Source organism: Grampus griseus (genome assembly GCF_964374135.1).
Source record: "Grampus griseus genome assembly, chromosome: 5".
Taxonomy (NCBI): Eukaryota; Metazoa; Chordata; class Mammalia; order Artiodactyla; family Delphinidae; genus Grampus; species Grampus griseus.
In genome coordinates, this window is record NC_138998.1 from 28,428,385 (window position 1) to 28,451,099 (window position 22,715).

At 45.9% G+C, this 22,715-nt stretch overlaps 1 protein-coding gene across 1 annotated transcript in view; it reads right to left on the minus strand.

The window, feature by feature from the left end:
• Positions 1–3,157: 3,157 nt before the first annotated feature.
• Positions 3,158–22,715, minus strand: part of ESYT3 (extended synaptotagmin 3) — a gene marked incomplete at its 5' end in the record, with an annotated part of 52,521 nt that continues 32,963 nt past the window's right edge. The window contains 16 exons of the mRNA XM_082654375.1: positions 3,158–3,293; positions 3,633–3,682; positions 4,518–4,623; positions 10,662–10,793; positions 11,319–11,417; positions 12,111–12,601; positions 14,368–14,517; positions 15,226–15,312; positions 15,856–15,924; positions 16,470–16,532; positions 16,636–16,698; positions 17,141–17,230; positions 17,483–17,531; positions 19,308–19,390; positions 20,082–20,252; positions 22,171–22,291. Of these exons, the coding sequence (XP_082510501.1) occupies positions 3,257–3,293; positions 3,633–3,682; positions 4,518–4,623; positions 10,662–10,793; positions 11,319–11,417; positions 12,111–12,601; positions 14,368–14,517; positions 15,226–15,312; positions 15,856–15,924; positions 16,470–16,532; positions 16,636–16,698; positions 17,141–17,230; positions 17,483–17,531; positions 19,308–19,390; positions 20,082–20,252; positions 22,171–22,291 (1,861 nt within the window). The 3' untranslated portion in view covers positions 3,158–3,256. The remainder of the gene's footprint in view (positions 3,294–3,632; positions 3,683–4,517; positions 4,624–10,661; positions 10,794–11,318; positions 11,418–12,110; positions 12,602–14,367; positions 14,518–15,225; positions 15,313–15,855; positions 15,925–16,469; positions 16,533–16,635; positions 16,699–17,140; positions 17,231–17,482; positions 17,532–19,307; positions 19,391–20,081; positions 20,253–22,170; positions 22,292–22,715) is intronic.

Here is a 22,715-nt window from a genome sequence, read left to right on the forward strand (position 1 = left end):
ACTGTGTGTAACTTCAGACCCCGTGGTCCTGTAGGAGAGAGTAGGTGATTGTTTCCACCCACTGCTGACAACCAACTGCTTGTCCTCATTGGCAGCAAAGGCATTTTCTGATGACAAAACTTTTCAGGCTCCTGTGCCTTACATAGTAGCTTTGCCTTCTCTCTGGTGTGTGCTAAAATTCTGGTTCTCTTCAAAACACCCCCTTCAACTCCTATACCCTGCTGTAGATTTTCTCTTTGGATCATCACCAGAATTTTACCTGTGTTACTTTTTTTTTTTTTTTTTTTTTTTTTTTGCGGTACGCGGGCCTCTCACTGTTGTGGCCTCTCCTGTTGCGGAGCACGGTCTCCGGACATGCAGGCTCAGCGGCCATGGCTCACGGGCCCAGCCGCTCTGCAGCATGTGGGATCTTCCCGGACCGGGGCACGAACCCGTGTCCCCAGCATCGGCAGGCGGACCCCCAACCACTGCACCACCAGGGAAGCCCTACCTGTGTTACTTTTTAATCAACCATGTTTAAAATAAATGTCGTTCATAGTTTAACGAGGTTTTCTATGTGTTTGGAAGAGGACAGATAGGTTTTCACTTGTCTGCTTTGTCTGCCATCTTGCAGTAGTTGTTTTAGGGTTGCTGATATTCAGGACGTGACATATGATACATTCCCTCTACTCCTCTGGCACTTTATCATTTTCAAGCAACTTGTCTGTTTAGTGAACATTACAATGCCACTGTGAGGTAGATAGGACAGGCATCACTTGTCCCATTTTATTATGAGAATTTGTCACTCAAAACAGCAGAAACAAATTTTATTACACGTCGGCCATGTACTTAGCATAGCCTTGGATGATGGGGGCGAAAATCAATTCAAGTAGCTTCTAGGTCAATTGGAGAGTAAACAGAAACATTAAATACCAGTCACAGTACAGGTAGTTGATTAGCATATGACCTTAGTAGATATTTAATAAACATTTTTAAATATTAAATGTTACATGGCGGGGATTTGCTAAAATGAAAAATGTACAGTGTTGATTGTAGATGCCCTAGATCAGGGGTCCCCAACCCCCGGGCCACGGACCGATACTGGTCCGTGTCATGTGAGAAACCGGGCTGCACAGCAGGAGGTAAGCGGCAGGTGAGCGAGCGAAGCTTCATCTGTATTTACAGCTGCTCCCCATCGCTCGCATTACCACATGAGCTCCGCCTCCTGTCAGATCAGCGGCAGCATTAGATTCTCATAGGAGTGCGAACCCTACTGTGAACTGCGAAGGATGTAGGTTGCGCGCTCCTTATGAGAATCTAATGCCTGATGATCTGAGTGGAGCTGAGGCGGTGATGCTAGTGCTGGGGAGTGGCTGCAAATACAGACTATCATTAGAGAGAGGTTTGACTGCACAGAGACCATAATATATCAGTTGCTTTCAGACTCATATCAAAACCCTATCAGTTGGGTATAAAATGGTAATTCACTATTGTTTAGATGTACATTTCTCTGATTACTTAGTGCAGTCAAGGCATCTTTTCATGTGTAGCCTGCATTCAGATTTCTCTTCTATGAATTGCCTGTTGTGAAAAATATCTTCAGAGTGACCCTTAGCTTATTCTACAACGTGAGGAAATTATAATGAGGAGGGTATAAAAATGTTAAGGACTGCTGCTAACCAATGACTGAGTTTTTAAATACTTGGCCAGGATAAGGGTAGTCTCTCTTATTTTTGTGACGCTATGATGCATTCTCCACCCCACTGCAATCTGATTTGTGCTTCTGCTAACTATTTTTTTAAAAATGGAGCATTAAATGTAAACCAGCCCTTTCTATTTTGGTCAAGGTCTAAAAACATCCATTTAGAAATATGAATACAATAAACCTGACATTTGCAACAACAACAACAAAAAACCCTATCAGTGAGTGGCAAGTGAAAACAAGCTCAGGGCCCTACTGATTCTGCATTATGGTGAGTTGTATAATTATTTCATTATATATTACAGTGTAATAATAATAGAAATAAAGTGCACAATAAATATAATGTGCTTGAATCATCCCCAAACCATTCCCTTCCCCGCCCCAGTCTGTGGAAAAATTATCTTCTACGAAACCGGTCCCTGGTGCCAAAAAAGTTGGGGACCGCTGCCCTAGGTTGGGGGGAGAGGCCCTGTCAGTGTGGGGTGGCTTAATGGAGGAGGTGGGTTTGACATAGGCCTCTAAGAGGTAAGTAGGATTAGTAGACAGGATATATATGGACTGTTCTGGAACAGAGCATCTGCACATGAATAAGGTAGCAGAAAACTGGAGACCTGATTATGTTAGGTCTGAAACACAAGGAGTGGGCTTGAATTTTGTAGAAAGCAGGAAATAATAATTTATAAGTGAGAGTAAAATGACAAAAACTTTGTTTTAAGATGTTACCATTCTTCAGAAAAGTGGCAGTGAAGGCAGTGGTAGGGAGAGGAAACTGATGGCAGGGGGTACTGCCTGCGTAGATAAGTGAAGAGGATGTGACTCGACAACAGCTCTAGGAGCGTGAGAAAGGACAAGAATATGTGGTTTTATAAAGTCTGAAATGCAGAAGAGGCACTTGTTTAAATATACAATTTACATATTTTGCTTTCAACATGTTGTTTAGGTGAACCAGCCCTCTCTTAGAAGAGTGGAGCAGAATTCCCAAACCTATCTGAGAGAGATACAGAAAGCCCCTTGTTCTCTGGCACTGACACTCGGCAGCAGCCTCCAGTGCTCTATGGGAGTGCAGAGGTAGACCTGGGTTTGAAACTTTTCTTGCATTTTCCTATGGAAATAATGCCAAATGCTAGAGTTTGGTCCCAGGCCATCCCACACTGGAGTACTATCACTAACATTGTTGCCATCAGGAAAGTACATTTTAGTTCCAAATCAGATACATGAACGAACCTCCAGGCAGAGAAGTACCAGAGGTGGCAGCCAGAAGGGCTTTATCTAGAGTTAGCTCTTGGCACTTTTTGGTGGATCACTTTTAGTCCCATAAAAGAAGCCTCCTCCCTTGGTCAGTCACTGCCCAGGAATACTGATAGCTGCTTCACAAACAGACCTCCCTCACCCTCTGTGTCTGAGACAGGACCCTTTTGGTGCATACATTCACGCGAGTCCTATGTCAGTGAAAATTCACCACTGAGGTTCTGATAATTTGTTAGGCACAAATACGCTGCTTGTTTATGGATTTAAACAATTAAATCCAATATACATATGTACACATTTAAAAAATAAAGATGGTGTTGTTCATCATCAACTTCTGGGCTGGCCATCTGGAGTCAGCTCATACCTGTAAGATAGTTGAGTTTGGACTTGTGTTAGTATTGAGAGTGTGCTGTGGCAACATCAGGACAGGTGGCCTAATCTACCCTACCTGGGCCTCTGTGGGACCAGCAGAACTCACCTCTGTAAGTTGGCTGGCCAGGGTTAAGACTAGGGCTTACAGAGGTCCTTTAGGTAAGTGAAATCTGTAGGCAGTAAAGCCTTAAGGTGATAATGTCTCCTTTATAAACAAAGGAGCTGATATGTACTGAAAAGGGAAGAACTTTGGAGAGAGAATATGGGCAACTGTCTGAGACAATGTCTTGAGTAGCAAATTTAATTTGATCAAATGAAAGGGCTCACTTACCACTGTGAGAAGCCCTTATTCAGATCTTCTTTTGATAAGTCAATCAGTACCTAAACAAACACAAATAATCAGTTCCCTTCCCCAAAACTGCATTAAATGGAAACATATTGGGATAAATGAAATTGATCATAAAAAGGGCCTCCTTGAGTTCTGAGCAGGAGCTCTTTTTCCTTTGGATTTCAATACGGAACCTCTCCAGAAGGACAGTACTGACACTGACCTCAGTGTCCTGGGAAGAGGTGAATTGCTGTTTGCAGTTGTACCTCAGGAATTTATTTATGAATGTTTTAGAGAGAACAGCTTGCCTTTACTCATGAACTGATCCAGAATTTTAAGCAAGACACCATAGTTTCCTCAGTAGTAAAAATGGGGATATCATCACCTACTTCACAGAAGTGGGCTTTTAAAAATGAGTATAAGAGGTGTTTATTAAAATACAACAACTACAGAGTGTACAAATATTCTTTTTTGTCTCTCCTTGGCAGCTTCCTGAGGATTGTATTTCCTTTACTTCTAACTTTAAGTAAAATCCCATTCACCACAAAAATCTTGACATAATGAGATCCAAGCTTCACACAATGCTGTATTTATCAAAACAATACTTAATACCATAGTAGAAGTTCAAATACTTGTGTAGCGATGAACTTGGATATTCAAGTTTGTTAAAATAGGGTTTATTATATTAATTTATATACTTCAGTTTCAAGAGTATTTTTTAAAAAGACACAAAACAAAAAGCCTCCCAATGAGGCTATACCTTCCTTGAAGTCAGTTCTGGTAATAGCCAGATGATCCCATCAGAATTTCTGCAAGGGTGTGTTCCACCAGTGAACTCCAGTTAGCCACCAGGAGGGAAAGAATGACAAAAGTCCCTTTTGTACTTACTTTTCCTAGCTCCTTCCTTCTGTGTGAGCCAAGTGGCCTACTGTTTTTCACTGCGATGTCTAGTGACCTCTTCTTTACTTCATCCAAGGGAACAAAAAATTCAAATCTTTAAGGAGCAAAAAGTCAGGAAATGCGATTTATATATTTTAATCATTTTCACTGAAAATCTCAAGTGTTTCATCCATTTGCCTACCTTTAAAACAGAAGATATAGACTATAGAGAAGAGCATCTAGAACAGTACTGGCTTACAGCAGATACTCAGTGCATCATTATTATAGATAATCACTGTCCTGTGTTATATTCACAAACCTTGGAAGCGTCAAGAGGCTGTTTGCTTCTCTGAGAAGTTCCTTGAACTATTGTGCTTTGGGGTTTGCTTCTTTCCTTCTCTGACTCTACTCTGGTTGTCACTCTTTCGGCTGCCCCTTCTCTCTCTGAACAGTGCCAGCTAAGGGCTAGGGTGCTGAATAATTAGGTTTGCTGGAATTGCATGGAAAACAGTGGTCTTTTCCCACTTACGCCTGTGGAGTAAGGCAGAGGAATCTTAGTATACAAGCTTTGTCGTGTACTCATAAGATGCCTCTGGACTCCTTACATTTCTGGTTTTAAAAAAAAATCTTCAAATTTTTTTAATTGAGTGAAAGATTCTTTAAATTCTGTAGTGCTTCACACTTTTGAAAAGTTTGACACACATGATTCAATATAATCCCATAATATCTTTTAATTTTTTAAATTGAGATATAAGTGACATAGCATTATTGGTTTCATGTTTACCATAATGATGTGATTTGGATATGTTGTGAAATGATCAGTCTAATTAACATCTATCGCCATACATAGTTAGAAAAAAATTTTTTTCTTGTGATGAGAACTTTCAAGATCCACTCTCCTAGCTACTTTCAAGTATGTAATACAGTATTATTAACTATAGTCACCATGCTGTACATTATAACTCCATGAATATTCATTTTATAACTGGAAATTTGTACCTTTTGACCAGTCATCTATTTTACACACACCCCAACTGCCAACTCTGGCCACCACCAATATGTTCTCTATATCCATAAGCTTGGGTTTTGTTGTTTGGTTGGTTTTTGGCATTTTTAGATTCCACATATAAGTGAGATCATAAGTAATTATCTTTTTCTGCCTTATTTAACTTAGCATAATGCCCTCAAGGTCTATCCATGTTGTTTCAAATGGCAAGATTTCATTCTTTTTCATGAGTAAATAATATTCTATGGTACACACACACACACACACACACACACACACACACCCCACATTTTAAAAAATCCATTCATCCATCAGTGGACATTTAGGTTGTTTCCATGTCTTGGCTATTGTAAATAATGCCACAGTGAACAGTGAATGGGGGTACATATATCATTTTGAATTAGTGTTGTTTTATTTGGATAAATACCCAGAAATGGAATTGCTGCATTGTATGGTAGTTCTATTTTTGATTTTTTGAGGAACGTCCATGCTGTTTTCCATAGCAGCTGCCCCAATTTACGTTCCCACCAGCTGTGCCCAAGGGTTCCCTTTTCTCCACATCCTCACCAACACTTGTTATTTCTTTTTGATAATAGCCATTCTGACAGGTGTGAGGTGATATTTCATTGTGGTTTTGATTTGCATTTCCCTGATGATTAATGATGTTGAGCATCTTTTCATATACCTACTGACCAATTGTATGTCTTCTTTGGAACAATGTCTATTCAGAGCCTCTGCCCATTTTTTAATCAGATTGTTTGATTTTTTTGCTATTGAGTTCTATGAGTTCTTTATAGATTTTGGATATTAACTACTTTTCCAATATATTATCTGAAAGTATGTTCTTCCATTTGGTAGGTTGTCTTTTCATTTTGTTGATGGTTTCCTTTGCTGTTCAGAAGCCTTTTAGTTTAATGTAGTCTCATGTAGTCTCACTTGTTTATTTTTGCTTTAGTCGCCTTTGGTTTTGGTGTCAAATCCAAAAAACCATTGCCAAGACTGATGTCAATGAGCTTAACCCACCTATGTTCACTTCTAAGAGTTTCAGAGTTTCAGCTCTTACTTTCAAGTCTTTAGTCCATTTTGAGTTAATTTTTGTGTCTAGTATAAGATAGTGGTTGAATTTTATTCTGTTGCATGTGGCTGTCCAATTTTCCTAATGCCACTTACTGAAGAGACTGTGCTTTCCCCCATTATACATTCTTGGCTCCTTTGCCATAAGTTAATCAGCTATACATGTGTGGACAAAAGCAATCTACAGATTCAATGCAATCAAAACTCCAATGGCATTTGTCACAGAAATAGAACAAACAATCCTAAAATTTGCATGGCACCACCAAAGAGCCAAAGTAATCTTGAGAAAGATGAACAAAGCTGGAGGCATCATGCTCCCTGATGCCTCCAGGCATCAAACTATATTACAAAGTTATAATAATCAAAACAGTATGGTTCTGGCATAAAAAGAGACAGATCAATGGGACCGAATAGACAGCTCAGAAATAATAATGTTTAACATTATTAATTCTTCCAATTCATGAGCATGATATACCTTTCCATCTGTTTGTGTTGTCTTTGATTTCTTTCATCAGCGTCTTATAGTTTTCAGAGCACAGGTCTCTTACCTCCTCAGTTAGATTTACTCCTAGATATTTTATTTTTGATGCAATTATAAATGGACTTTCTTAATTTCTCTGATAGTTTGTTGTTAGTGTATAGAAATGCAACAAATTTCTGTATATTAATTTTGTATCCTGCAATGTTACTGAATTCATTTATTAGTTCTAATAGGTTTTTGGTGACATCTTTAGCATTTTCTTTATAAAGCATCATGTCATCTTTAAACAGTGACAGTTTTACTTCTCTCTTTGGATTCCTTTTTTTTTTTCCCTTGTCTGATTGCTGTGGCTAGGACTTCCAATACTATGTTTAAACCTGGTAAGAGTGGGCATCCTTGTCTGAGGGTAGTGCTTGTCTTGTAAAATGAGTTTTGCAACTGTTCCCTTTTCTATATTTTGGAAGAGTCTGGGGATGGCTGGTGTTAATTCTTCTTTGAATATTTGGTAGAATTCACTAGTGAAGTTGTGTGGTCCTGGACCTGTTTGTTGGGAGATTTTTGATTATTGATTCAAACTTCTTACTAGTAATCAGTCTGTTCAGATTTTCTTTTTCTTCATTATTCAGTCTTGGTAGGTTGTATCTTTCTAGGAATATATCCTTTTCTTCTAGGTTATCTAATTTGTTGGCATATAACTATTCATAGTAGTCTCTTATCCTTTGTATTTCTGTGGTATCAATTTTACAGTTCCTCTTTCCTCTTTTATGTCCTCTTTTTTCTTGGTGAGTCTAGCTAAAGGTTTATCAATTTTGTTTATCTTTTCAAAGAACCAGCTCTAAGTTTCATTGATTTTTTTTCTATTGTCTTTTTAGTCTCTATTTCCATTCTGAACTTTATTTCCTTCCTTCTGCTGACTTTGGACTTTATTCTTCTTTTTCTTATTCCTTGAAGCATAAAGTTAGGTTGTTTATTTGAGATTTTTCTTATTTCTTACTTTTCTTGTTTATGATATATGCATTTATTGCTATGAAATTCCTTCTTAGAACTGCTTTTGCTGCATCCCATAAATTTTGTTATGTTACATTTCCATTTTCTTTGAAGGTATTTTTTGATTTCTCTTGATTTCTTGATATGATTTCAATCTTCTTAAATTTATTAAGACTTGTTTGTGGCAGCCTAGTATATGATCTATCCTGGAGAATGTTCTATGTGCACTTGAGAAGAATGTGTATTCTGCTGCTTTGGGATGGACTGTTCTTTGTATATCTGTTAAGTTCATCTGGTCTAACATGTCATATACAGCTAATGCTTCCTTATTGAATTTGTCTGGATGATCTATCCTTTGATGAAAGTAGGGTATTAAAGTACCCTACTATTATTATTTTATTGCTGTCTATGTCTCCCTTTAGGTCTGTGAATATTTGCTTTATGTATTTAGGTGCTCTTATGTTGGGTACATAAATATTTACAAATACTATATCCTCTTGTTGGATTGACCCCTTTATCATTATGTAATGCCCTTGTCTTTTATTACAGTCTTTGTTTTAAAGTCTGTTTTGTCTAATATAAGTATAGCAACACCCTGGCTTTCTTTCAGTTTTTATTTGCGTGGAATATCTTTTTCCATCCTTCACTTTCTGTCTGTGTGCATCTTTCAATCTGAAGTGAGTCTCTTGTAGGCAGCATGTAGATGGGTCTTGTTTTTTTTTTTAATCCACTTAGCCACTCTCTTTTGATTGGAGAATTAGTCCATTTACATTTAAAGTAATTATTGACAGGTATGTACTTATTGCTAGTTTATTAATTTTTTACTGGCTGTTTTGTAGATCCTCTCTGTTCCTTTTTTCTTCTCTTCCTCCCTTTGTGGTTTGATGACTAGTGGTATGCTTAGGTTCCTTTTTCTTTATCATTTGTGTACCTACTATAGGTTTTTGCTTTGTGCTTACCATTTATGCTTACATATGACAACTTCCAACAGTCTGTTTTAAGTTGGTAACTTAAGTGTGAATGCATTTTAGGGGCTTCCCTGGTGGCACAGTGGTTAAGAATCCACCTGCCAATGCAGGGGACACAGGTTTGAGCCCTGGTTCGGGAAGATCCCACATGCCGCAGAGCAACTAAAAGCCCGTGCGCCACAATTACTAAGCCCGCGCACCTAGAGCCTGTGCTCAACAACAAGAGAAGCTTAAAGAACTCTCCTGTAAGCTGGTTTAGTGATGATGAACTCCTTTAGCTTTTGCTTGTCTGGAAAACTCTCCTTCAATTCTGAATGATAACTTTCCCTGGTAGAGTATTTTTGGTTGGAAGTGTTTTCCTTTGAGCACTTTGACTATTGTGCCACTCCATTCTGGCCTGCAAAGTTTCTGCTGATGGTCTTACAGCGGGGCTCCCTGTAATGTAACTACTTGTTTTTCTTTTGCTGTTTTTAAGATTCTCTCCTTGTCGTTAACTTTAGAGATTTTAATTATAATGTATATGGTATGAATCATGTACTCAACAAGAGACCTCTGAACTCCTTACTTCTAGGTTTACGTTTAAGATGGAGGTTGCCAAGTCTGCCTCGTAGATAATCCAGGCATATCTTGCTGGTACAATTTTGAGAGAGAATTACTAACAGATTAGGTTTGTCACAAAAGTCAATCTCCTGTGTTCCCACATAACAATTTTGACATCCTTTTATAATTGTGTCAGAGCTCTCTGAAGGCAACACCTTTCACCTGTGTGGCTGTGGAGTATAGGACGGTGCCTGGTATGTAGAGTGTTCAATAAATGCTGAATGAATATATTCTCTCTCCCCCACTCTTTCATGGTATCGGTGAACTCAGAAGGTAGCTTTTGAAGGAATATATTAGTCGTTAGACATGGCCCATAAAAGACTCAGTACAACTCTTTTTAAAATGAGTAGTTATTGACCAAGATAAGAGGAAACCAACATTATTAGGTATCTTCCTAGGCTGGCTAGCAATGTCTTCTGTTAGGATCCCACAGCAAAAGGAAGCAATGATGAGATTCTGACTTCCATACCTTGTGATCAACTTGAAATCAAGAATTAGAATATTAAGGTTAAGACTTGCCACCACAGACCCATCAAAAGCAAGAAATGTGATTAGACTCTGTCTACTGGTTTGTCCCCAAGGACATGGGTGGACACGCGAGGGGAGGGTATCTGTTCTACCTGCCACCTGTGCTTTGTTGCGGGTGGGAAGACAGGCCAAAGAGCCTGGAGCTTTGGAGGAAATTTTAGGTCCTTAGTTCAAGGTACGTTTATTTTTGATCGAAAGAAAATATATTTGACCAGATTCAAATCCTTTTACTGCCAAAGCGGCTTCATTTAAAGAGAAAGAGTATGGAACATTTCATAATCAGGAGCACTTTAGCCCCTGTGGACAAGAAAGTGGGTAGCTGTTTTGCTAAACTTCCCTGGCAGTCCTTTTCTCTCACTGAAGTATAGAAGCTTTATGAAAGCATGGACTGTGTAGTCCTGTTCAACCCCAGCCCTTCCCAGAAGCTGGCAGCTGCCAGGTACACGGGAGGTCCTCAGCAAATACTCGAGCGGCTGAGGCACTCTAGGTAGGCCACCTGGGCCACTTACCTCTCATCAAACAGGGGATCCAGGGTCTTCCGCTTCACTGAGGTCTTCTTACGACTTGCCCACCTCCTTTCTGGCAACAAGTAGACACGGACGTAGGGATCAGCTCCACTGCTGGTACAGGGCATCAGGTTTCTGATTTGGTTTCAAAGACATTAAAGAAAAAAGGCCTCTGGTTTTGAAATACTGAAAGTACTCATTTAGAGAAAGCTGTACTATCCATACAGCTTTAGATGGCCTTGAGGATAAAAATGCCCTGCAGTCTAGACCAAAAAAAGCAAAAGTCTGCAGAATTCAGAGGATATCAGGTGCATGGTTTTGTAAACATGCATTTTGTAAAGTTGGGTGTAGAGCCAAGTACCATTCCATCTAAAGGAAGTTGAAGATTCTCACTTGAGAAAATGTCCTGGCTCCAAACCACCCCAGACAATTTTGCAGTGGTTGTGTCTGAGCAAAGCCCTTGGCTCTGGAGCCCCTCAGCACCACTGAGGATCTGTTACAGCATGCACAGCATGCAGGCCTTCAGACCTCGTTCCTTCCAAATGTCTACCTTGTCTGCCTTGGGGCTGCCTGCCCCTGCCACTGCTCCAAGTGCCCCCACTCTGATTTTGGTCACCTGATGCTCTCAAAGAACCTTTCCTGGCCCTAGCATCCCTTTACCTGCAGCCGTTGATTAGCACGCTGAGACAGTGCTGCAGACACACATAGCGCACCGTGAGCTGAATCTCACCCAGCCCCTGATGCCTGAGATCCCCGTCTCTGTAAAGAAAGGCTTTGTCATTTCTCTTGCCATTACAAGTGCTGACCTCTCCCCGCACCCCCAAGAAGTATGTAAGTTAATAAAATAATTCTCAGTAAGGTTCCTTTTAGTTGGAAGTCAGTTCTATCCAGCATTCATGTAAAATTATCCTATTTCACAGTAGGAAAAGCATGGCACAGTAGGAAGAACCCTGGAGCAGAATCTGCCTTTATACTATGATTTCTTGTGGAACCTTGGGTGAGTTATTCGACCTTTATGATAGTAAGTTCTATCTTGTAGGGTTATTGTGAAGATCAAATTAAATAACATGCTAAGCCCAGAGTCAACAGTTAATAAATGGCAGCCACTGCTTATATAATTCCACATTCTAAGCTTTCCATATCATCCCAGTATAAATAACTCTTTAGAATTCAGGGTATGCTTCTGCTGTAAGGAACCTTAACAACTGAAGTCCAACATCTATTTTATAGTTGGTGTGTAGCTAGAGCCACATGAGACTTTTTGGCACATGCACACGTGCTTTCTCTCCCCCCAGCCTGTGTTCTTTCTATCTCACCATGCTGCCTTTTATGAAGCCATTTTGTGAAAAACCAGAACTTGCACAGAAAAGTAAGTTCATATCTACTTTTCCATCCAGGGAGGTATTTTTCATGCAGGTCATTTTAGAAAAGATTAAGCAGAGAGGTGCGTACTCAGTGTTGAGGCTGACATCTGTCAGGTCAAAGCAGGAAGAGGCCAGGGAGTTGAGCGAGGACATGCTGGGAGCCAGCCTCTTGGGCGGCTGTGCGAATAGGGAGGAAGGGCATTTCATGGGTGACTTGATGGGCCCTGGAGAGTGGGGGCCTGGGACAGCCAGGAAGATGGTGGACACACTCGTCTTCTCCCCCTTGGGTGCACAGAACCCTCTGGCTCTGTCCTTGCCTTTGGGCTCTGGGCCCATCTCTTGAAGTGAGGGCTTGGTGGCAGCAATGGTGGCACTGGTGGTGGCTGTGGTACTTTTGGAGGCTTGCTTGATATCAGAAGCAGGGTCTGGAGGGCATGGCAAATCTGCAGGGCCCTCTCCCTGCGGTGGGGCTCTGGAGCCCTGGTTGGTGGCAGCCTTCTTAATGAGCAGAGGGCCTTTCTTTAGGGCTTCAGGTCCTGTGTATGGGCTTCCCAGCTCTCGTTCTTCCAAGTGCAGGAACTGTAAGCAGATGACAGGGTGGTTTATGGGCTGGGCACACCACTACCACTCTCTCCCCCTCTGCTCTTACCTACCTCTGGGAAATGGTTCCTTCTCTTTTCTGGAAGGAACAGTTTTCTCAAAACTCAGTTCCTTTCTGACTCCCCAATCCAATGGATTTTTACCCCCAGACCATATCTTTTTACCCCTAGACCATATCTTCCTTAACCTCTCTGCCTCTGACTCACTCTGACCAGACCTTCTGTCTTTTCCCTTTCTCCTGCCTCACCAGTCTTCATGAAGACTCAGTTCTGATCCCTTTTCTCTATCCACTGGTACTGGATGCTGGAGACCTGGCCAATTCTCACAGCATGCACTTCCCCTCGGTGCAGAGGACTCCCTCACCTTAACCTTCATATAGATCACCAGCTGCCTTCTGGATATGGTCATTTCTAGCTGTCACCTTATTTACCATTGCTTTCCCTAAAATGTGTTTCCTATCCAGACACACCCCTGTGCTTGTAGCACCAAAGTTTCAAACCTCAGCCATTGTGTCTCTCCTTCCCCTTTTCCCATCAGTCATTAAGACTCTTCCTAGGAACTTCCATTTCCAGCAATAAGGCGATCAAAATATTCTGAAAAACCTCCTGTTAGGAATGCTCAATAAAAATGAAACAAACATACTTCTAAATGCATTGTCAAACTCACAAGAAAGTAAGGAAAATCCCTAGGTTAAAGAAGAGAGAGAGAGAGAGAAAACTGAAAAATAAAGGTTAATTTTCCCAGGGTCATTTATCAACCATGGAATCCAAGGGGTTTGGAGAAGAGATCTAGGGTCAGAGTAGGACCCATGAAGGTGGGATATCTTTAGTGAAAAAGTAGTCTAGGATAAATAAACATTTCACCCACCAGCAAAGATTGACGACAAGAAATATATCTATCTCAGCCTGTACTCTGGTTGGGGGAAATAAAGTCTTTCATGAGAATATGGCACCTTATAGCCTGTCTCCTATAAATTTTGGGTTCATATTTATACTACCGTGGGGTTTTGAAACCCAAAGTTTGAAAATTAACATAAAAGTGGACTCAGGTGTGTAATGTTCCTGAGGTGCTTGGTTGCAGCCAAAGCAGAACTTCCTTGGATGTGAACAACCTCAATCCAGGTCACAAAGGCAACACTGAACATATGCCTGCAACCCAAGTTACCAAATGTAGAAATGAGTCACCATGAAAAAGCATCAGCAGACACAACAGACATCAAAATTTATCTACCAAGATCTTCAGATAATAGAATTAATATACATTTTAAGTATTTTCAAATGATTAAAGATGGGATAGAATCATGAGAAGATAATAAAACACAACAAAGAAAAGACAATGTAGATTTGGAAAAGATAAAGTGAAAGATGAAGAATAGCCTTTGAAACAAAAACTGTGAACAGGTTAAACAGCAGATTAGGCATAGCCAAAGAAAGAATTAGTGGTCTGGAAGACAGGTCTGAGGAAATTCGAATGTAGCACCAAGAGATAAAGAGATGGAAAATATGAAGGTGAGATCAGGGTAAGCCATGGAGATGATGAGAAGGTCCAACATAATAGAAGGAATTGTAGAAGGAGGGATTAAAAGATTAGGAGAGGCAATAGTTGAAGAGAAAATGGCTGACAATATTCTGAAATTGATAAAAAATATGAATCCATCTCCTAGCTTCTTCCCGACACAGTGCAGATACTTAGTGCTGGGGCAGACCACCCCCTGCCTCCCCTGGGGGAAAAGGGGAGAGGTTTACCCGAAGCACCAGCCTCATGGAGATAAGGCTGTCCAGGCCTGAGTGGTCCAGCTGGAAGCGCTGCTCGAGGGTAAGGTCTGCATAGGGGAGAATCTGGCACAGGGGGAACTCCAGCACTCCTAGAGCACATTCTCGGTCATCATCAAGCACCTGGGCAGTGGGCCAGTCACAAAACAAGAGGATAACGAAGTCCCACCCTCACCAGACTACTCTCTGGGCTCCAGCCAAGACTGAGTTCACTTCAGTAAGTATGTTCTGTGTTTCTTTTGGCCTCTGGTCCTTTCCTGAAAACTGGAAATGGGACCAGGCCTGGTCCCTGCCTTCAGTCAGGGCAAGAGAGTGACTCAGGGTAGAGGCAACTATGATCTGTATGAGGCAAGTCTGTCAAATGCCTGGGACCATCAGGGCTTTAGGGACTGATGAGCTGTGCTGCTCTATGATGGGACTTCCAGACAGGTCTGAGGGTCCCCAGAGACCCCAGTTCTACTACTTGTTGGTCATGAGATCTTGGACAAGTCATCGTTTGAGCCTCTGTTTGCTCAGGTGTAAAGAAGATCTCTCTCGCCCACAGATCTTTTTTTAAAAAAGTACATCATCATTAATGTCCTGAGTAGATTCCAAGCCAGGCCACGCTGGGTGCTAGGTAATAACTGGAGAGACTGGCAGGGAGCACCAAGGGACTTGAGGGTTTGTCCTTCCGCAACCTCCTACCAATGACCTTGGTCACCAGGCTCACGAACATGTGGGCCCTTAGTATCCTCTCCTGGCTTTACTGCCGGGGCAGCCTGCTCAAGCCCCCTACCCCTCCTAGCTTAGACGCCTCTTAGCTGTGTTCCAAGAGCCCAACTTCAAGCAAACCTTCAGATGCAGCTGTTCAGTGGCCACGTTGCGTACAAAGAAGGAGAACACCTGGCTCCACACAGGGTCCTTGCTGTGGCGACAGGTCTGGGGACAGGAGAGGGAGAGATCACTGAAGGGTCAAGTTGGGCAGAGCAGGATACCGGCACCCTCTGCTCTCATTCTGCCCCCTGGTGCCATTGGGAGCCTTCTCTGTGTCCGCCCAGGTATGGCACAAGCTACGGCTCGTGGGAGGCACTAGGGCAGGGCAGTCAGACTCGAAGGCAAGGAGAGTTTGCCAGGAAATCTCACAGGGGCTGAAATCCTACCAGCATTAGAGCTTACTTCCAGGGGGACTTTTGCTGCTGGGGGTGGGGGAAAGGACATAGGCATAGAGCCATGCCTAAGCTTGAACCCTAGTTCTTCTGCTTTCTAGCCCTTAGGCGAGTCACTGATCTCTGGCCTCCAGATTCTTGAACTGTGAAACTATCTTGTGAGGTTATTTTGAAGACAGAGTAATATAAAGTGCCTATCGTGTGCCAGCACCTACTAGGCATTCAGTGTAAGCGAATTCCCTTTTGCTTCTCTCCCGGAAGTGTTGGGGTACCCGCCCATTTCCTTAGTCCTCGGCTGCACGCCAAGCTGTCTTACCTTGCTCAGGTGTGTCTTCTTGCCTACAGATAGCTTGACATAGGAAGAAGGGTCTCTGCTGACTTTATTCTGTGAGGGGACAAATCCACAAAATGGAGGTGGCACCCCCAGTGCCAACTTGAGACCCTGCCTCTCAACCCTCAGGAGCATCGGTGGGACCTGAGGCCACCCAACCACTTCCCTTTGAGAGAAGGCTCCCCTGGTGCTCCCAGGAGCCCCGGGCTGCCATCACTGTGCCAGCACCTAGACGGGGTTGACCCCAGGGGAAGCTTCAAGTTAAAGATGGGAGGCCTGGCTGGGCACAGGCCCTTGTTCCCTAGAGCTGTGGAGACAGGGTGCAGTTGAGCTCCCCCTTAGCTGTGTGGCACAAGCACTTAGCTTTCCGGGTCCTGTTTTTAAAATGGCAATAAAATGGATGCATGGCCACCATGGGACTCAGGCATAGCAGATGTGGGGATGACTGCCAAGCCCGGAGCCTGGCTCGCTGCAGGCTCAGTGAACGGCGGCACTCACTGGCCCCGGGCTGTGTGTGCATGGCACCGCCCAGCAGACGCGGGGCTGCGGTTACTCTGGGGAAAAGGAGCTGTGTGACTTGCTTTCACACCCACACTTACCCTGGCACATTTGGAGAGCTTTTTGGCTTGATATTCACCATTTAGGTAGTCAAAAGGGTTTCTCTGCAGCACGAGAAGAACAGGGTGAATGAGCAACACGTGGACGTTTGAAAGTGATGGGCACAAGGCAGGGTGTGTGTGACACTCTGGCTGTGTCACCACTCACCGGCAGGTTGCAGGCGCTCTCCAAGAAGACCACGAGAATGGCAGTGGAAAAACTACCATGGTCCTACAAGCAGACACAAACCCTCACTAGGTGCCCCCAGCATCAGGAGACACAGACTGGTTTAGGATAAGCCTCTTCATGCCTGAAGAGCCAGCCCTTGCCCTCCAGACTGGCCATACCTTCCCTCACAACCTAGCTCTTTGCTGAGGCTGAAAATACAACTGCAGCATGACAGACTCAAGTCAGAACCAGTGGACTTCCCTATGAACTGGGCTGATGGGCACTAACAGAGCTTTTAAGGATCCCATCCGCCCTTTGTGGAGATGAGGGCTGAGGGACATGCTCCCCAGAAGGTGGGGCTGGCTGGAGGACTCTGTGGGCAAGATCTGTGGCTTCAGCTCTCTAGCTCCCTCCCTGCCTCCCCGCACAGCTCTCTCATGGACCAGACCTATCACAAGTTCCCCCCTCCCCGCTTCTGCCTGGGAGCACGACAGCCCGCACTCACCTCTATCACAGCTTCCGGGTCTGTGATCAGTGAAAGCCACTCCAGCCTCAGGTGCAGCTGCCCGCTCGTTGTGTCTTTCAGGACAAACCACTGCAGGGGGACGGGGAGGGGGAGGGGGAGGAGAGCTTGGGGAAAGGGCCAGTGGGATGCTACTGACTCTCTCCAGGCAGCTCCGTTCTGGGACCCAGTAGGGCCCTAATAGGGGCTTCAGGGAAGAGGTGAACCAGCCCAGACAGGGTAGGCTCTAGACTAGGAGAGGTGGTTATGGAAGGACAGAAGTACCACACTTTGGGATGGAAATGATGCTGTCCACAAGGAGGGGTTTGCAGGCACCAACTCTACCTCATCCACCACTCTGTTGGTCATGACGTCCCCGAGGCAGATCTGCAGGCTGGAATACACAGGGAGCGGAAAGTCTGCCCAGAGGCAGCAACAAGCAGCGGGCGTGGAGGCCCACTCTGAAATCTATTTTGAAATATCTGAGTGGGACTCTCAAGACGGAGGACCTTATTCATCCCAAGAATGAATGGGAGACCACTTTGAGCTCAAGCAAAGGAAGGACTGTCTAACTATCGGGGCTGCTCCCACTGGGCATGCTGCCCGGGCAGGCAGGCGGCTCTGATCCCAGAGGGGGACAAGCAGACACTGCTGGACACACTGGCTCGGGATTGCTCAATGAGGGTGCTATTGGTATTTGGGCTGGGATGAGTCTTCACTGTGCAGAACTGCCCATGCATTGCAGGAATTTAGCCTCTCTGCCGTGTGTCCTCTAAATGCCAGTGGCACCACCTCCCGCAGTCACTGTAATAACCAGAAATGCCCCTCCCTTTCCAAAACTGGCCCAGATGCCCTCCAGGGGCTACGTATAGTTGGCACGTGTGTGAGAGGCGGTAACACATTCATGGCGTGCCTTCTGCCTCGCCCGACCCAAGCCCAACTGGAGCGTCCTGAGAGCCAGAGGGGAAATTAATTCCATGTAACTGTTAGAAATGTGCTTGGGCTCAAAACACACTTGAAATCAGTTACCTAAACCACGAACCACAAGACACAGTTCTAATCTGCAACATTACAAAAATCACAACTCCTTTCTCACAACTCCTTTCATTAAGATGAGAAATTAAAAATAAGTAACATGGTGGTGAGCTATTTCTCGGGTGGTCAGATTGTTCCCCTCCCATTTTGTTTTGTTTCTATTTTTTTAAATCACCTGTTCACAGAAACAAGCTAAAAATTTTAGGAGTAAGAAGATTTGGGTAAAATTCTCTTTTCTGCTGCCTCCTAACCCCAGCCTCTGAGATGAGCAGCGGTGTAGCGTCCACACGAGCACATGCGAACACACGTACGTGTCCATCCTCCCTGGAAAGATGTATCAACTGCTCAGGTCACTCCCAACTGCTTCCCCTACTTCCCTAGATAGAACTGAATATCCTCGAGGTCAACATACATAGATCCTACTCATCATTTTTAAAAGCTGCGGGATATTCTGTAGTTTGGCAGTGACAAATTTGTTGAAACATTCAGGCGTCCTCTGACTCTGGACAATCACGTTTCCAGCTTTTTTGGTTTGTCACCACAGATAAACATTTCAGGTATAATGCTTTTATAGGAGATGCCTGGAATTGGGGTGGCTGGACCAAAACACATGTAAATTTAGAGTTTTGATAGCCAGCCCCACGCCGGTCATTTCAATCCTCTCTCAGCCCTGAGGCTCTGTGTTCCTCTGAACTGGAAGGAGAGAGAGGTGACTTGACCTGCAGGCCACAGCGGCTGATGCAGCAGACCTCAGGCATGACCCCAGGGGAGCCAAGTGCCAGCTCAGAGTGAGCAGACGGTTCCTGGGTACCGGGGGCCTGGCCATCCGTGCCAGCCTTGGCCCCGCCCACTGCTCCAAACGGGGACTCTGGGTGCATTATGAGGAGCACAGAAAGCAGAGCCCACGGGACACAAACGTTGGGGCCCTCCATGTACCCCCAGAGGGCTGGCGCTCAGGGCTGGGCACTCGGGAGGCGTCTGGGGGGAGGTTTGTGGCAGCGGTGCAGAACGATGGGACTGGTTGCCTGGTACAGTCACCACGTCAGAGTGCAGCGAGGGCGGTGGAAGCAGGGGTACCTGTGCCTCAAGGCCTAGAGCCCTGCGCCCCCAGGCCCAGCATGGCCTTCCTCCTCACCTGCCCAAGAAGTCATCCTTGTCAGGGTCCTCATCGTACAGGTCCACCACCAGGTCCTGCCCAGGGACTTCATACACTATGAACTGGAAGGAAAGAGAGGTGACTTGACCTGCAGGCCACAACGGCTGATGAAGCAGACCTCAAGCACGACCCCAGGGGAGCCAGGTTCCAGCTCTGCCACCTGCTAGCTCGGAGCCCCGGGCAGGTCCTGCCCTTCTCAGTGCCTGGAGAACCGCACCTGTAAGAAGGGAGTGATGCCCTCTCCCGCGGGGTGCGGAGGACTAGAGGCAGCTTGTGCAAGCCCGTGGGCAGGGTGGGTGCTCGGGATGCTGGCTGCTGTGTTTTCTGCCCGGGGCTTGCCGCTTCCAGACTGCAGCACTCAAACAGGCTGCGGGCCTGCCCTTCCCACGGTAAGGGTTGTGGCTGGACTTAAGGCAGAACTTCAGGCTCCCGGTGTCTGGCTCTGGGAGGGAAGGCTGAGAGGACTGGGGCAGGACTGCCCCTGATGTTCTTTGATTTGATTTGAAAACTTCCAACAAAGTCGGCTCTGGTTGGGAAGGGACGTAGGAATCTGTCAATAGGCTGGCCCTCCATCAGGGGCCAGAGCAGCCCATCTCTGGAAGCCTGTTCCCGAGGGCCACGCCTGTGGCCGTGTTGCCCGTGGGTGTGTGAGGACCGTGAAGGTAGGGCCCTCCCTTGTTTGGGACAGAACCACCCAGAGTGGAGCCCTGGAGGGCATGGAGAGCAGCTGGGAGCCGCTAAGGAGAGCCTCACCTCAAACACCTCGTTCCAGGTGGGGTTCAGGTTCTTATAGATGGTCCTGCTCCGGAAATGCTGCAGGCCGATGCTCACCTTGGCGTAGGGGTCTGACTTGCCTCGGAGTCCTAGGAAGTTGTCCTTCTGGGCCAGCTTTTCTCCCTCCAGCAAGTGGGCTCTGATCACTCCCTGGAAAATGCCCCAGCCCGGGCCTCACAGCTGTTTCTAGGGCCCTCAAAGCCCCCGACATCAGAGCCCAAGCCATCAGCTATCACCCCAGCCCCACCTTACCCTCCCCATCTCTGGACAGGGAGACAGAAGCCAGAGACGACAGCCTCTTGGCCAGGGCCACGCAGCAAGGGACGGCAGGGCCCAGGGCTCTGTCCACTGCACCACGATGCCCGGCCACATTCCCGGCCCTCCCACCCCTCCGTGCCTCCAGCCTGCCCCGTGAAGGGCCCATTCCACCGCGGCCACTTCCTCGTCCTGTGCCAACTGCCACGCCACCCGAGCGGCTTTCCTCCTGCGTTGCAGCCCCTCTCTAGCTTACACGTAGACGGAGGCCCGGTGTCGTTTCTTCCCACTACCCAGGTGTACACACCCCTGTGGCCGCTGCCTGCTGCGGCAGTCGGTCCCTGGGCTCGTAAAGGCCCCAGCACTGAGTCACCCCACTCCCAACACCCTAGGCTATGTCTCAAGTCAGAACAGAGCACAAGAACCAGGAAAAACACAGTTCAGGGGGCCAGTAGGCCTCTGGCCTAGAACTATTTCTTTTAAATATCAGTAAATACATGTGCATTTGCCCTTTGACCCAGCAATCCCACGTCTAGAAATCTATCCTAAAGACATACTGGCAAACATGAAAAGATAATGGACAAGGCTCTTCATGACAGCATAATTGGAAATAACAGAAGACCAGACACAGCTCAGCCATCCATCAGTAGAGAACTGGTTGAATAGATGCGGTACATTCACGTGGTGGAGTACCACGTACCACACTGTCGTGGGGTGACCCTCATGACACATGCATGATAACAGCAAGGTGAGGAGAGCTGTGGCCTGCTGCCGTCCATCCAAGAAAGGGGGACTATGCGTGTAATCAGATGCGTACCCACAGCCATCATACGTGTATGTGCTCATATTAGGAAACAAATAATGAAAAATACTGGAGGAGGAGGGACTAGGTGGTAGAAGCTAGACTCCTTAAAGTACAATTTGTTTTTCACACTGGCCTTTAGAAGTGTGCAAATATTTTACATGATTGTAAAAGGAAGTTAAGGTAAAAATTAAACTCTAGAAACAGAAAGTGGAAGGAAACAAATCAATGTAAATATTCAGGGCCAGTTGTCACAGACACACAGAGAGGAACTATTCCAAGTGAGTTTAAATTGTAGCCACTTGACAGTACATCTCTAGTGGGATATGCCCTAAGGACAGAATGTCTGCAGTAGCTATGATGTAGGTGACGGTGCTGTACTGAGACTGCTAGATGCACAGTGTGGGGTAAGGGCCGTGCGTCACCCCTGTGTGGCCTGATGCCTCACACCTGGCTCTGATGGTAAAAATAGGCACTTTCCCCTCTCCTGAGGCCCTGAGCCCCATGGCCAGGGCACCTTCTGCAGGGAGGCCATGTGGCTGTCCTCCTGAGGACAGCGCTGAGGGCTGGCCCCCTCCTCAGGGGCCTTCTGAGCTCCCAGGATGGGTGGGGGCAGTGGGGCTGAGCACCCAAGGAAGCCCCAAGTCCTGGCTCCTTCCCAGAAGACGTAAGCGTTCTTCCTGCCACCAAAGGATGGAATGGGAGCCTCCTGTCCCTGAAGGGAGAATGGGAGGCTCCTGGAGTTTCCTGGGAGCGAGTGTGACTGCCCAACACAGGCCGCATGGGGGGACCAGGATCCAGGAAGGAATGCTCCCTGGGCTTTTTCCCTCCCAAGATGGGTGACTTTGGGCAAGTCATTCAACCTTCCTGAGACTCAGTCTTTGCTCCATAAAATAGGATGCCAGGCCCTCATAGGGCGGAAGTGAGCATAGCCATCTGAGGGTGCATCTCCCTGGCCCGTCTGTCCCTCAGCTCTGGGCCCAGCGCTCTGCGGCCCGTGCGGGTACTCACGCAGGGCAGAGGGAAGCGCAGGTTGGTCAGGTCCAGCCCCTTCTTCACGGGCACAGTCACACGGTTGGGCAGCACCAGGTGGGCAGCGATGAGGTCCTCCAGTAGGCTGTCTGACACCTCACTGGGGACAGTGGGCACGCAAAGCTGTGGAGGGCGGCACCACCTCCCCCGGGCCGCCTGCCTGTCCGCCCATCCCTGGAGCTGGAACCAGGAGCAGAGCTTGGGGCCAGGTGGGCCCATCTCGGGACAGAGCAGCCCTGACCCCAGCCTGCCTGGATGGGGGGTCAGGGGGAGGATGTAGGGTGTACACTTTGACCGCCCCTCAGCCCCCCCACCCCAATGCTGCTTTGTTCTCTGAGGCATCACAGCATGGTAGCCAAGAACGAGGACATGGATCCTGGGTTAGAATCTTGGCTCTGTCACCCACAAGCTGCGTGACCTTGGAAAGCTGCTGATCTCTCCAGACCTTAGTTTCCTCATCTCTAAAATGGGGATAATTATGCCTACTTCCTGGGGTTGTTATGAGGATGAGTTAATACGTGTGA